Source organism: Sciurus carolinensis, chromosome 14 (assembly GCF_902686445.1).
Source record: "Sciurus carolinensis chromosome 14, mSciCar1.2, whole genome shotgun sequence".
In the NCBI taxonomy this organism is placed as follows: Eukaryota; Metazoa; Chordata; class Mammalia; order Rodentia; family Sciuridae; genus Sciurus; species Sciurus carolinensis.
In genome coordinates, this window is record NC_062226.1 from 28,064,904 (window position 1) to 28,080,349 (window position 15,446).

The 15,446-nt window shown below is 34.1% G+C and overlaps 1 protein-coding gene across 1 annotated transcript; it reads left to right on the forward strand.

Annotated features, from left to right (window-relative positions):
- The first annotated feature begins 3,663 nt into the window (after positions 1 to 3,663).
- On the forward strand, positions 3,664 to 12,776 carry LOC124964605 (olfactory receptor 13C3). The gene is made up of 2 exons (XM_047525113.1): positions 3,664 to 3,694; positions 11,854 to 12,776. Exons 1-2 carry the CDS (start codon positions 3,664 to 3,666, stop codon positions 12,774 to 12,776), a joined length of 954 nt encoding a protein of 317 aa, XP_047381069.1.
- Positions 12,777 to 15,446: the final 2,670 nt, after the last annotated feature.

The window sequence follows — 15,446 nt, forward strand, 5'->3', positions numbered from 1 at the left end:
TTTTGTTATCAACTTTTCCTGGGTACCAAGTTAATATAAGCTTCACTTTGTAAGATTGACTTTTGCCCCTTTCTAAATCACCAGATAATTACTCCTCTTTTCATTTCCTCCTTCCCTCCCTCCCTTCCTTCTCCTTCCCCTTTCCCTTCTCTCTCTTCTCTTTGCTTGCCTGCCTTCCTTCTTTCCTCCTCCTCTTCCTCCTCCTCCTCTTCCTATTCCTTCTCCTCCTCCTTTTCTTCCTCCTTTTGTGATGGGGTCTTGCTATGTTTCCCAGGCATGCATCATTAAGATCCCTCCCGGGCTGAAGGGATCCTCCAACTTCAGTCTTCCGAGTGAGTGTTTGGACTACAGATACATGCTACCATGCCTGGCAAGCTTTTAATTTTTTAAAATTAATCAATTAATTAATTTTGTGGTACTGTGATCAAATCCAGGACTTACAAATGCTAGGCAAGTGCTTTACCACTGAGCTACCTCTTCACTCTCCCTTCTTTTCATTTTTCATTAATTTTCATCCAGATCATTTTCCTTGAGGTTGGACTATTAAGCTTAGCAAGGGGAATGACCCATGAAACTGGCAGCAACATAAATCAATGCAATACCCCTTTATCTATTCCTAGTCATATGGAATAGAGTCAGAAAAGCCAACATATAAACCTGCCTCATCCACTGCATATTTCAGTTCCAAAGTAATTTTCCATACTTCCATCATAGAAGAAACCTAACTTAATGCTCAATTGACCAACTATTGTCTTCCAGAAGGCATAAAACTGGAGGTTTCTTCCAATAATTGTCTATGAAAAATACCAGTGGTATTCCCAGGATAACAGTAATGGGATTTGGTCAAAAGCTCCCATCAGTGTGATTACGTGTTGTGGACACTTCTAATTATATTTGAGAATTAGAATTTCATCTCCTGGGCAATACATTTGAATATTCTTTGAATCTCCAAGAGTACCTGCCGCTATTCAGAGCTCCACTCAAATTTGGCTTTTCCCCATCTCCTGGCAGCTTCATAAATAGAGAGTAAAAACATTTCTTGATATGACATGTGGTTTCTCCACAAATCAATCAGCCTGATCAATTAAGTGTCCTCTTGTTTTGATTCGGAGGCCATAGAACAATACCTTATTTTTGATTGATAAAGGAAGAAATAATAATAGACCAAAAAATTCCTAAAAAATATTGTTGTTTGCTTGTCACTGTATTTTAGCAAGTTTAATCAGTGGTTCCTCTGGTGGTTATATTATTTATCATCACTTGTAATTCAGTTTTAAATATTTAGATTAAGATATCAGCATTATATCATCAGAATAATGAACAGTAATTTACAATTGCATAAGTGTGCCACCTCAACAGAATGTGGCAATAAACAGGATAATTTAAATGTCTTCTGGGAGCATAGTAATTATGCATTAGAATCCAATCATACTGGATTTGAATTTCTTCTGGAATAGAAATAAAGAATATACTATTTAAATAGATCATAAAATAACAGTATTCCTAGCTTGTTAACACATCTTAAATTGTTAATGCCTTAACGGTCATGGCTCAGTGACCACATTATTTAGTACTCTGTAGTCAATGATGAACCTCCAAAATCCATGGGTTACAGGTTGTACTGGATTATTACACAAGAAAATCATGGGTACTAATACACACATCTTAACTTAAGTAAGAGTTCCTTGATGTACTCTGGGTTTTGCACATTCTGAACTCGAGTGTGTTCAGGTAGTGCTTAAGGTTCCCATGTTGCTTATCCTTATTAGAAAAGAATAACCAGAAGATTTGAATGACCCAATGATTTGGCTAAATAAAGTGTCCTCCATTCAGATATATGATACATATCCAGAAACAATTTCTGGTAGAGGTGATACAACATACATACAGAGCTTTCATTTTTAAATTCTTACTTTGAGACTTACTTTTACATCCCTCAAAAGAAAAGCCTAGGTCCTAATGGCTTCAGTGGGATTCTACCAACCATTTAAGGAAGAATTAATGCCAATCTATTATAAATTTTCTCAAAAAGTTGAAGAGGAGGAATCCTTTTGAAATCATTTGAGGAAGCCAGCATTGGAGTTTAAATTAAACCACTTTCACTTAATAATCCTAATGGACTAAATAATCCTAATACACTCCCCTCCCCATCATTAAATCACATTTTGAAAAGTTGAAAGCTAGTAGATCTATGTAGTCTTGTTCTTCCACTCTACCTTCCTCTCAAATCAGTTCATTAAATGGCCTGAGCAGTTTTATTACCTGTGTCAGAAGCATAATATTAGGGGACACTTCAGTGTCATTATATAATTGATCCAAATTTGTTTGCATTATCAATATCTTTGGAGCTTCAGAAGACCATTATATTTAGTCTCTAAAGGTGAAATTTGACTGTTCCACCTTTGAGGTATACTTTGTGTAATTCCATCTTTATCCACCTCATCATATTTGAAATTTGTCTATCTACCTCCATTTTTTAAGGTTGTAGTTAATTGAGGAACCTGAGTAAGTCTGTAACAAGTCTTTCTACTGAGTAGTTTTGAAGGTAATGGAAAAAGTTCCCTGTATACTAGTGCATAAACTCCAAGTTAATATTAGGTTAGCTGGAAATTGATGATGCTCATCTACAATATGACATAACTCTTTGAATAATATCCCTGCCTCTCTAATGTCTCTCAATTTTCACCTCTTACAACCTACATGGTCTTGGTGGTGACTATGGGTTAAATGGAGGTCACACTGTAATCAAAGAAATATTTTCCTAACTCCCCTTTAATGCCTTGTCCTTCCTCATTGCAGATAGGCTATTCAGTCATGACATTGTGGACTTGGGGTTGTTCTGTTACTTTCATTTTTGGTAAAGCATCCCAAAATAGTCAAGGTAACAAATTGGCTTAACTTCTATCCATCTGAACTTCTGTTAATCTATTTAGTTCTTTTCTCTGGTTTTAGATCTATTAGATACAAATTCCACTGATATATGTCTTTCCTTTTCTCAATGGTGAAGAGCTACAGTGATATCAAATAACTGGTGGCCTGGGAGCTATATATTATTAATGTTTTTTAATATATTAATAAAACCATGTTATTAATGGTTTCTCCTCCACCCCACTACAATTTACCTTTCATTCTTCTGAATAAAGCCTTATCCCTCATTTACATTGTGGAGATGAGGATTGTTTTAGTTATCCTCCTATTGCCACCTGCAACAGTTATACAGGTTTTGATACCAGTTTGAGTAATTGAGACTCCACTGGGTATAGTCACCTAGGTTTTAATAAAGGTAAAAGATGCAACATCTCATCATATGAGATAGAAGCCATACTAGAGAAGGCCAAAAACTTCCTGTAGTGGTTCCCAGGGCTCTTTCTCATTCTCACAGGATACACTTCATCTTTGGATTGTCAAATACCAAGATAAGTATCAAAATGGTTTGGTTTCTGGAGAGACAAGGCTCAAGTTTGACAAGAGATCTTTTTTACTACCCTGTCCCTGTATTTAAAATATGGCATGTAAAAAAGCTATATGCAAATCATTATCATAAACAAGCTAGAACAGTGTGCCTCCAGCAGAGTTTGTCTTTAAATAGCACATTATTAATTACAAGCAAGGACATTTCATTCTTTTCTTGACTAGGCATCATTCCCCAGTTTCCCAGTGTTCATGGAGGTAAATACACAATTAACACTCTCAGGTAGCTCTTCATTTCACGGCAAAGTTGAGTTTCTTTACCAGTCTCCAATATTTTATAGCTAATGTAACATAATAAAAAGACCAACTGCATATTTTGATTAGTTTTATAGAATGAGTTGGATTGGGATAGAGTTTCCAATTTCTTTGCTTGCTTGATTAATATAGCACCAAATCAGATTGGTGAACTCCCAGCTTCCTTGGCTTTGATACCAGTTAAACCATTCCTTTTTTTGTGTGTGTTTGTTTTGGTTTTCTAGTATTTTATTAATAATTTTTAAAAGTTTATTAATTTTTTTATTGTTTACCAACTTCATTTTGATTCATCGTACACAAATGGGGTACATTATTTCATTTCTATGGTTATACATGATGTAGATTCAACCACTCTTAAGTACTACTTGTATCATCTCTCTTTATATTCTCTTTCCCCCTGAATTTTGTTTTGAATCTCTGTTCTTTATAACTTACCACTACAGCTGGTGTTTGATTTGAAGATTAAGTTACAAAAAATTAATCTAGCTCTTTATTAATATTCAATTTAAAATACACTATTGGAAAAACATTGCTTAGATGATTTACTTCAAATTAAAGCAATGGTGAGATGGCTTTTAAAACTCCACTCAATTTTACTAAGAAAGAAAAAAAAAACAGACTCAAATTAAAATGAGGACAGAAATTATTTTAATGTCTGAATTGAGATACTGTTGCATTTTGGAGAAAATGAAGCTAGTAGTGTTTCAGGGAACTAATGAGAAGATAGATTGGAAAGGTGATGATAGCAATATTGTAAGTCTTATCTATCATACCCCAATATGAGAATATGCAGTTTTGCAGTTGTATGTTGAAGTGCCTTATTAAACATTACTCGCTAATGAACTTTTTTGTGACCTTTTAGAATTACTAGGCACATTAAAGTGGAGAAGAAGAAATTACTATAGAAACACAATTCTATTATATCATACATCATTTTCAATTACTCGTCAAATCATAATACAGTCATTACTTTATAGGTTTGTTTATCCCATATGTTCAAATCTTGAGGAAAGAGAGTGTAGCAATTTCCTTCTTTTGCAGATCATGTTCAGAAATGTTGCTAATATTCAATAGCAGACATAAATATGTTTTATGAACTTCAAGATTCTGTTAGGTATTACTATGAAAGAAATAATGCATAAGGAATGAAGATAAAAATAGTATTTAAAAATGGTGAAAAGTAGATAAATATAATATCTTATTTCTTTATTTCTTTATTTATTTTTGGATACCTGGGATTGAACTCAGGGGCAATCGACCACTGAGCCACATCCCTAGCCCTATTTTGTATTTTATTTAGAAACAGGGTCTCACTGAGTTGCTTAGTGTTTGCTTTTGCTGAGGCTTTGAACTTGCTATCCTCCTGCCTCAGTCTCCAGAGCTGCTAGAATTATATATACGTATATATATTTTTTAAATTACATATTTATATAGATACTTAGTTTTTAAAAAACATGTTATTCTCAGTATGGAGAAGAAAAATATACCACTAAGTTTTATTTACTTTTATTCTTTTATTAATGAAGATGTTTATTAAGGCTGTATTTTATGTATCAATTTTGATTCTAAAAATCTTAATGTAAACCTATGCCATTAAAGTTAAGGAGATGTTGCAAATATGTGAAAAAATGTTCAACGTCCTTAGCAGCGAGATACAAAGCAAACTACGTCAATTCCATCTCACTCCAGTTATAATGATAATCATCAAGAATACAAATAACAACAATTGCTATTGAGGATGTGTGGGAAAAGATATGCATTGTTGGTGGGACTGAAAATTAGTACAACTGGTTTAGAAAAGAGTATAGAGAGATCCCTCAAAAGATCAGGAATGGAACCACTGCATGACTCAGCCATCCCATTTTCTAGTATCTATTCAGAAGACCTAAAATCAGCATACCACAGAGATGCATGAATACCAATATGTATAGCAACACAATTCACAATGGCCAAGTTATGGAACCCACCTAGGTGTCTGTCAACAGATGAATGGATAAAGAAAATAGGGGGTACATACATAGGAATATATACATAGGGGTACATACAAAGGAGTTTTACTCAGCCATAAAGAAGAATGAGATTATGTTACTTGTGAATATATGGATGGAACAAAGAACCTTAAGCTAAGTGAATTAAGCCAAACTCAGAAAGTCAAGGATCAAATATTTTCTTCTCATATGTAGAAGTTAGAGAGAGAGAGAGGAGAAAAAGAATTAATAAAAGTGGATCTCAGAAAAATAGAAGGGAGACCAATAGAATAGAGGAAAGGAATTTAGAGGGAGGGAAGAGGAGAAAGGGAAGGCATGAGAAACTACTGGGGAATGAAGTCTACAAGCAATGCTATGGCCATGAACAAATATGCCACAATAAATCTCTCTCTCTCTCACACACACACACACACACACACACACACACACACACACTGGATTAGTTACATCACAATAACAATAATAGAAGGAAGATAAATAGAGCAGAGCAAGTAGATTGGAAGAGGAGGTGGGGAGGGAAAGGGAAGGCACAGAGAAATGACCTTGATCAAATTATGTGCATGTACAAATATGGCACAATGAATCCCACTATTAGGTATAATTATAATGCGTGAATAAACAAACCATTTAAAAATTTAAAACAATGAAATTTTCTGAAATTTTACTTAAACCACATTCACTGAGAAGTGTGTTATTAATGGTTTCTTATTCCCTTTAATTTACCTTTCCACCTTAAGAGTTTTGTAAGAAGTACTATTTTTATGTAAATAATGTGACCATTATATATTATGTAGATTTAACATGACTTTTCCCTGTCCTAAGTTCCTTGTAAAATGCTCAATTGGACATTGTATCTACAGTGCACATTGAAGGGTTTGTACATAGTGGTATTTGGCACATATATATATATATATATATATATATACACACACACACACACACACATACACATACATACATACATATTTAAAAAATTTTTTTAAACTATTTTTTTTAGTTGTTGATAGACTTTTATTTATATGTGGTGCTGAGAATTGAACCCAGTGCCTTACCTATGCTAGGCTAGTACTCTACTACTGAGTCACAACTCCAGCCCAGGGCATATATTTTTGACCAAATTAATTTAGTAAATAGGACACTAGAAGAAATTCTCAGTTCTTAGAATAAATAAATCCCGATTTCCAAAAACAAAAGTTGTTTAAAAATACATTTTAAAGGGATTGGTCACCTAAAATATTAGATTTCATAGTTGTTACTAATTAAAATATTAACAAAGACATCATGAATTTGGACATGCTTTCATCAACTTATATCTCAGTTTTCTCACATAGAGAAAGTGAAATCTTAATTGGTTTCTGTTCTGTTTTTCAGCTTAAAACTTCTATGATATTAAATTGAAACAAAAAATTCTAGGCATTATTTTAATTAGTATTGACTTGAATTATCTTGATTTTTGGGATATTTTAGATTTATATACAGGTTGCAAAGATAGTTGAAAGAGTTTCTATACTTGTAATCTTGACCACTGGGATTTCATAATTGTTAGTTATTCAAGTACTAGTGTGTATCTTTGGAACATCATTTTATTACTTCATGCCTTTGCTTACACATCTATAAAAAGAAAAACACTGCTGCATCATTTCTACAGAATTTCCCGACTTTAAGATTCTCTGACTTTAAATATAAAATACAATGCTGACATGTCCTCTTTTGTATTTTAATGCCCATATATTATGTTTTCTAGTTTGTATTTGTATCTATGTGCATGCCTAAGTACTGATCCTGATTTGTTTAGCAAATTGTTATTTCTCAGAACCCCAACATTTTATGATGAATTTCAGTATATGTACACTATAGCTTAATAGACTTTCCTAAAACACTTTAATTCAATAATGTGCTATCTACTTATCTGAACTTATAGCCAGACTATTCATTCTGGATTAAAAAAAAAAAAAAACTTTTATGGTCTTAACATATAGGTTCACTTTTGTCACACGGGTTTATTTGTTGTATAGTTTGTGTTTCTTTTCATTCCCAAAAAGGCTGGTGATGGCATTCAAAAAGAATAAAAATGACTGAATAATATTCCATTGTGTATATATACCACAGTTTCTTTATCCATTCATCTGTTGAAGGGCATCTAGGTTGGTTCCACAATACAGCTATTGTGAATTGAGCTGCTATAAACATTGATGTGGCTGTGTTATTATAGTATGCTGATTTTAAGTCCTTTGGGTATAAACTGAAGAGTGGGATAGCTGGGTCAAATGGTGGTTCCATCCCATGTTTTCTAAGGAAACCCATACTGCTTTCCAGAATAGCAGCACCAATTTGCAACTCTACCAGCAATGTATGAGTGTGCCTTTTTCCCCACATCCACACCAACACTTATTGCTTGTGTTCTTGATAATAGCCATTCTAATGGAGTGAGATGAAATCTTAGAGTTGTTTTAGTTTGCGTTTCTCTAATTACTAGAGATGTTGAACAAGTGTTGATCACTTATATATCTTCTTCTGTGAAGTGTCTGCCCAGTTCCTTGGCCCATTTATTGATTAGGTTCTCTGTATTTTTGATGTAAAGTTTTTTTAAGTTCTTTATAAATTTTGGAGATTAGTGCTCTATCTGAAGTGCATGTGGAAAAGATTTTCTTCCACTCTGTAGGCTCTCTTTTCACATTATTGATTGTTTCCCTTGCTGAGAAAACACTTTTTAATTTGAATCCATCCCATTTATTGATTCTTGCTTTCATTTCTTGTGTTCTAGGAATCTTGTTAAGAAAGTCTGATCCAAAGTCAACATGATGGAGATTTGGGCCTACTTTTTCTTCTATTTGGTGCAGGGTCTCTGAGTATGTAGCAATGAATCCCACTATTGTGTATTATTTAATACACTAATTAAAATACGGAAAAAAAGAATACAGATGAAATAAGGTAAAAATTAAATGATAATACATTTAATTCACAGTGATAAACTTGCTTTATTTCATTCTTAATATCTAGATTTTTTCCCAAATAATTGCATTACATTTTGGTAATTGTAGTTTAGATTATTAAACTTTTTGAATGAACTTTGCTTTGGTAGATATATTTTAAACAAGAAAGCTCACATATTTCACAAAGTGTCTTTGATAAACATCTGCCCTGTTTCCAAAAGTTAAAGGGCAGAGGAATGTTATTTTTGAGTTTTAGTTCAGTCACAATATATTCACAATTCGAGACTTAATTGGGTGTTTTGGATAGTGTCCCTAACGCATCAGAAGTTTCTTCATTCCACAGATCCTTCACTCCAACTTTAAATTGTTTTGGGAATTGGGGAACAATTATAATAACTGTTGCATAATAAATATTTACTCCACTGCCTCTATGGTATCAAGCATGGTTTATTGAATCTGACTTTAATTCAGACTGCTGACATAAAAACTATGAAAAAAGTCCCTGGTTCCTATAGGAGGTGGAAATAATTTATCATGATAAAGGTGAGTCCTGAATACCAGAAGCTTTACCATAACTAAACTCAACCAAACTCAATCTATAATAAAAGTTATTAGTCAATATGCATCTGTAGTATAAATAACCCAAAGCAATACAGGCAGGCACCAATTTATTTTTGCCACATGTAACTGCAAATTATTATTATATTTTTATTTGTATAATATTTTTTAACCCTTAAATCAATCTTCATATACTATCTTATTGTTTCATCACTGTATTCCTATAAGAAAATTAAGGTAGGAATTTTTATCAATAATATACAAATGAGAAAATTGAGGTTATAGATGACAAGGAACTTCAAACCAAAGACTGAGTCCAGTCTGAGGCACTGTTCCATTAGGCTAGACCCACGTCATACATAGTCCAGTGACCCCCATGTATTTGCCGTATATAAACTGGTGATTATACACATAATATGGCAACTTGTTAGTACTGAGGGAAAGATGATTAAACCTTTTGCAAGTGAACAATTTGGACATTATTAAGTTGCCCCAAATTGGAATCCACAAGTACCACACAGGGAAATTGCTCAAGTGTTAATAAACCTTCATTCAGTCAAAACCCATCTAATGTGTGTAGCCACTTGTTAGAGTTGGGTAGATAGATAAGCAAGATAGGCAGTGCTTCCCTTTTCCTCTTGTTATCTCCTAATAAATAAGGAGGCCAATTTAAAGTCATGGGCAGCAAGACAGGCCTTGCTAGAGATAGGTTTGAATTGGCAAGGCTTTCCAACTCTGGGAGGGAATGCTCAGAGCTGGTGGCAAGTGGAGCTGTTCCATTAGCTTAAGATGCATTGCTATTAAGTTTGTCTGGAAGGGGAAGACAACAGGCTTCCCAAGTCTGAACCCCACCTGACCTGGAACATCTCTGTGTGCTTGTCATTGTCTTGCTGTCTTCTTTTGGCATTTGTGACTGGACTGATCAAAGTTCTCATGCCCCTCATCCAATGTATCCCCTGGCTAATTTCTGAACCCCACTTGAGAATTCTGATTTATCATAAGAATTCCTACAGAACTAGAGTAGTGTCATTGGGTCTTTCTCTGGGTACTGTTGAATGATTACAGTTAGTTTTTGTGGCCCCAGTTTTTCTATGGTTCTCTGACCATTCTCTGTTGTTGAAATATAAGGATTAGTTTTCCATAATTTCTTCTTCTGGGAAAATGTATGATTTAACCCAAGGTATAGCATGTAAATATATCTATAACATATTTCCTATGTACTTTTTCTATATTTCTAATTGGTGAAATTTTTAATGGCAATACTTAATTTATTTGTCTTTATTGTACTTGGAACAGCTTTCAAGGTAAGCTGTTAATGATATACTAAAATTTTATAATAGTTTGGAATAAGTTTATTCACCCTAAAACTGTCTTTCAGTATTTTTGAGTATTTAAAATGTGTCAATCTGGAGTTTTCTTTAAACACAAAACAATTATGTTCCTGAATTTTTCCAGGTTGCTATGCTGATCCCTTTAACAAACCCTCCACAAAATTGGTTTGAATTAGGAACATCAAGATGAACTGCAAACTCAGTGTAGGTTTAAACCTTGCTACTTAAGTGCTTTGGGTTCCAATTGTATAAGCATCACCTGGGGCACTTATGAGAAATTCAGATCTGAGGACTTGGCCTGAGCACTAAAATGTAATCTGAAGACTTTCAATATTCCCAGTATTAAAATTAGTGAATTCACAAAACAGTACTTAGAGTTAAAGTGCAGCTTCAAACTCAGTTATTTCCTATCTTGTTAATCTTGGTTAAGTCCAATCTTTTACGTTTGCAAAAAATGGGGATAATATAAAGAATATTGTACTTTGTAAAGCATTTTGATGATAATACAGATGCACACATATTAATATAAAATATTTAAACATTCTTACTATTTTTTAGGTTGCCTTAAGCAAATTTTCAAACTCTGAATCTGCAGAATAAAATATGTGAAAAGACTATGTATGTTTTCCAAAGATTCTCCATCACATTCATGTGGAACTGGTCTATACAATGCTCATGTCATAGGAAGAGTTGAACAAGATACCAAGAGTTGACAGAGATGTGGGTCCAACTCTAGCCACTTTTAATCAGATGTTAAATTTCAGTTTATGCTATTTAGTTTATTTTGATAGAATATTGATAAAATATGGAATAAAATTGATTAATATAAGATACGAAGTATTGGGCACAAAAAATATATTTAAAAAATCAAAACCATTGCAAAATTTTGACCACTTTGTTTATCACTGAATAAAAATTCCAGTCCTGTTCACTCTACTGCTTTGTCACTGGGTCAAATGACATGAGGAAATCAGGCTTATAGGTGTTACTTAGCCAGGGATCATAGAAATATCAACTTAGGAAGATATTTCAACAATTGGAAGGATTACTTCTGTATGTGTATCTGTTCATGGGTAAATATTCAAATATTGGCAATGGGATGAGGTTATTTACACTATTTGCAATTTCTTTGTTTTCTAGTAATGTGTATTGAAAATAACGTCAGAGCTTTAGGAAAGAATGCCTAACATTCTGAAAAAATGATTGTTTATGTACATTGCAATTTGTTTCTTGGCAGTGTATGTATATTATGTTAGGTCATCCTTGATGTCCTGAAAATGAGTGAAAAAGATAAAATTAACCTGACATTTATGTCAGAATTTCTTCTTCTGGGTCTTTCTGGATATCCAAACATAGAACTCATTTACTTTGCTCTGATTCTCATTATGTACCTAGTGATTCTAACTGGCAATGGTGTTCTGATAATAGCAAGCATCTTTGATTCCCGTCTTCACACTCCCATGTACTTCTTCCTGAGCAACCTCTCCTTCCTGGATATCTGCTATACATCTTCTTCTGTTCCTTCAACTTTGGTCAGCTTAATCTCAAAGAAAAGGAATATTTCCTTCTCTGGATGTGCAGTACAGATGTTCTTTGGATTTGCAATGGGATCCACAGAATGTTTACTTCTTGGCATGATGGCTTTTGATCGCTATGTGGCCATCTGTAACCCTCTGAGGTACCCCATCATCATGAGCAAGGGGGTGTGTACACTGATGGCCTCTGTATCATGGCTGTCTGGTGGAATCAATTCAGCTGTGCAAACATCTCTTGCCATGCAACTGCCTTTCTGTGGGAAGAACATTATCAACCATTTTACATGTGAGATCTTAGCTGTCCTCAAGCTGGCTTGTGCTGATATATCCCTCAATATTATTACCATGTCGATATCAAATATGGCCTTCCTGGTTCTCCCACTGCTGGTCATTTTCTTCTCCTACATGTTCATCCTCTACACCATCTTGAGAATGAAGTCAGCCACAGGGAGACGCAAGGCCTTTTCTACCTGCTCAGCTCATCTGACTGTGGTGATCATTTTCTATGGTACCATCTTCTTTATGTATGCAAAACCCAAGTCCCAAGACCTGATCGGGGAAGACAAATTGCAAACTTCAGACAAGCTCATTTCTTTATTTTATGGGGTAGTGACCCCCATGATGAATCCTATCATCTATAGCTTGAGGAACAAGGATGTTAAAGCTGCTATAAAATATATGCTGAACCAAAAACCTATTCAATAAACATCAGAAATACAAGTCTTTTGTAAGAGGCATAAAGATGGACTCTTGGGTAAATACAGGAGAATATTTTGGTAGAAACCTAGGAAGAAATACTTTATTCTCTGTTTTCACTAGCTTTGCTCAGCAAGAATGGTTGAGAAATACAATATGCTACAAACTCACTTTCTAACATGCCGTGATCCAGATCTCACAAACACAGTGAATTCCATTGAATCTGATCCTTAGCAAAGTCTGAAGTGAGTGTTCTTGGACTGCACAGGTCATTGGAGAACAGGCACACAGAAGTTTTGGAAACAGGAGACAAGAGCACAAATTCTCTAATTCCCCAAACTACCTAAAGGATTTGGATAAACTATTCATTTTTCTCTATGTCCTGGTTTTCTTACCTGTAATAAAGAAAGAAAATATAATCGTTAGTGTCACTTAATGTTTCAATAAGTTAAAGAAAACAACTAGCATAGTACCAGTAACCTACTTCCCTGAAATTTCAAAATTGAAAATAAAACCATATTAAGAACTAAAGATTAGTACTGAGCATCTCTTTACTCTAGCTAATAATTGTTAATCAGACATCTCCCTGCAAAATTTACACTATTAGTAGAAATCACACCATCCTTGCCACTCCTTCCATATCTATAAAGTGTAGATCCATCCATCCAGGAGAAGAAATAAGGAAGTGTAAAATGAATGTTGGGAAGCATTTCACTATAGTCCCAATGAGTGGAGAGAAACTTTTCCCATTTCCATTTCAGTGAGTAGGCTGAAAAAATCCTCTTAAGATTTTGAGAACTTTCGAAGGAAGGAGAGTCTGGTGTCTGACTTGAGGAATGGAGGACTGAAGAGTTCTTGAGGATGCAGACTTGCAGAGTAAGCTAGTCTAGAAGAGAGAGGAGGGTGGGTATTCTACACAGAAAATAAACAGAAGCATTTCAAATCTGCCTGAGGTGTTCTCACAAGCTCACAGAGTGATGAACAGTTAGTTAGTGATTGGAGAAAGAAATAAATTCTTTTTATTTTCCAATGAGGGGAAACTCCTTGGTAAATCTACAATGATATTTTTGTTTTGGGCATATTATTTGTTAGAATTCCAATTTGGAGCATAGGCTAAAGTTGGACTGTACCATCCAGATTTTCCATGGCCTCTTAGTTCATAAAGATAGCTGGGTTTTGACTTCATTTTCCTACTCAAGTTTCCTTTTTGTCATTTTTATTAGAGTTACAACTCCATCCCCGCTCTTCAACTCAGATCTTCACTTTTTCGGCCAATCCTCTTCTTGCAGGTGGGTCAACTTCTACCTACGTGCTCAAATACTGCTGTGCTGTGACTGATCCCACATAAGTGGATATTGTCACTGTAGAGCACCTACAGCTTGTCTGTCTCCTCTTGGATCACACTGGTGTTGATCCAACAAGACCTGAAGGAGACCGTGTGGCTGACAGCATTTGAACATCGGTTGCCTCTCCTCCATCCCTTGCATATAGCCTACATTTACGTCTGATCCTTGGCTAACTCCTTCTACTGTTTGATCTCTTTATAGGTTTTGGCCTATAAAATATTATTTCTACCGTTTTAGCCAACCCCTTAGCACCTAACCTTAATTTCCCCCACAATACCAAGATAATCAGCATCTTACGTGCATGCTTCTATGAGATTGAACTCATCACCTTCTGGCATAATACCACAGATAAGTATTAGTGGATGTATCTAGCTTTGATATAGACAAATGAGCTCATGTTGATCAATGATCAGAAAACCAACAAATTGGATAACAAATTGCACTCTTTGGAAAATCAGAAAAACTCTAACAGACTTTAAGTGTATTAAATTTCTAATTTCTAAAAAAAAAAATCAATAAGAAGAAAGCAAAGTGCTCCAATTTTAGCCATCTCCCAAAGATATCACTTTTAATGCTTCTGCTATTTACTGCTAGTCATATATTCATCATTTTTTATTTTGACTTATCAGTGATGGAGTATAAGCACTTACTTTTTTAAAATTTGTAAATGTGTTTTTGGGTACTGGGGATTGCAGGCAGGTGCCACCACAACTGGCTTGGGTTTTTTTTTTTAATGTACAAGTTTTTATGGTATAAACTCTAAGAAGTTAAAAGAATAGGCCAGAGGATATGAACATTTATATTTCTGGCAACCTTACCCCTATAAAGGTCATATTACCTATTCTAAATACCATTACAAGCATTTATTTAACATGTTAATTGTAATTCTTCTTATATTCATACATATTTATGTGTCTATATTATTTCATATATGTTATCATATGTATATTATCTTTATAAGTATAAAGGTATTGATTTAATATTTTTCTCTAAAATTCTTTTAGAAATGTTCCTTTAAAAATATTTTATAGAAGAGCAAGAATAATTTAAATAATTAAAATAATTAATTTAAATAATTAAAACACCATATACCTGTTATACAGCTTAAATAATTATCAATACATGGTCAATCTTCTTTTATTATTACCTGTGCCCATTTATTTTTATCTCAAGATTATTTTGAGGCAAATCCAGGCATAATTACTATGCTCAAGATATTAAATTGTGTGGAAATACCCTCAGTGGCAACAACCCAATGGCCACCATTCATATTATAATCATGAGAATACACCCTCCAAAACACTTGAACTTGGGTACAAATGACATTTCACCA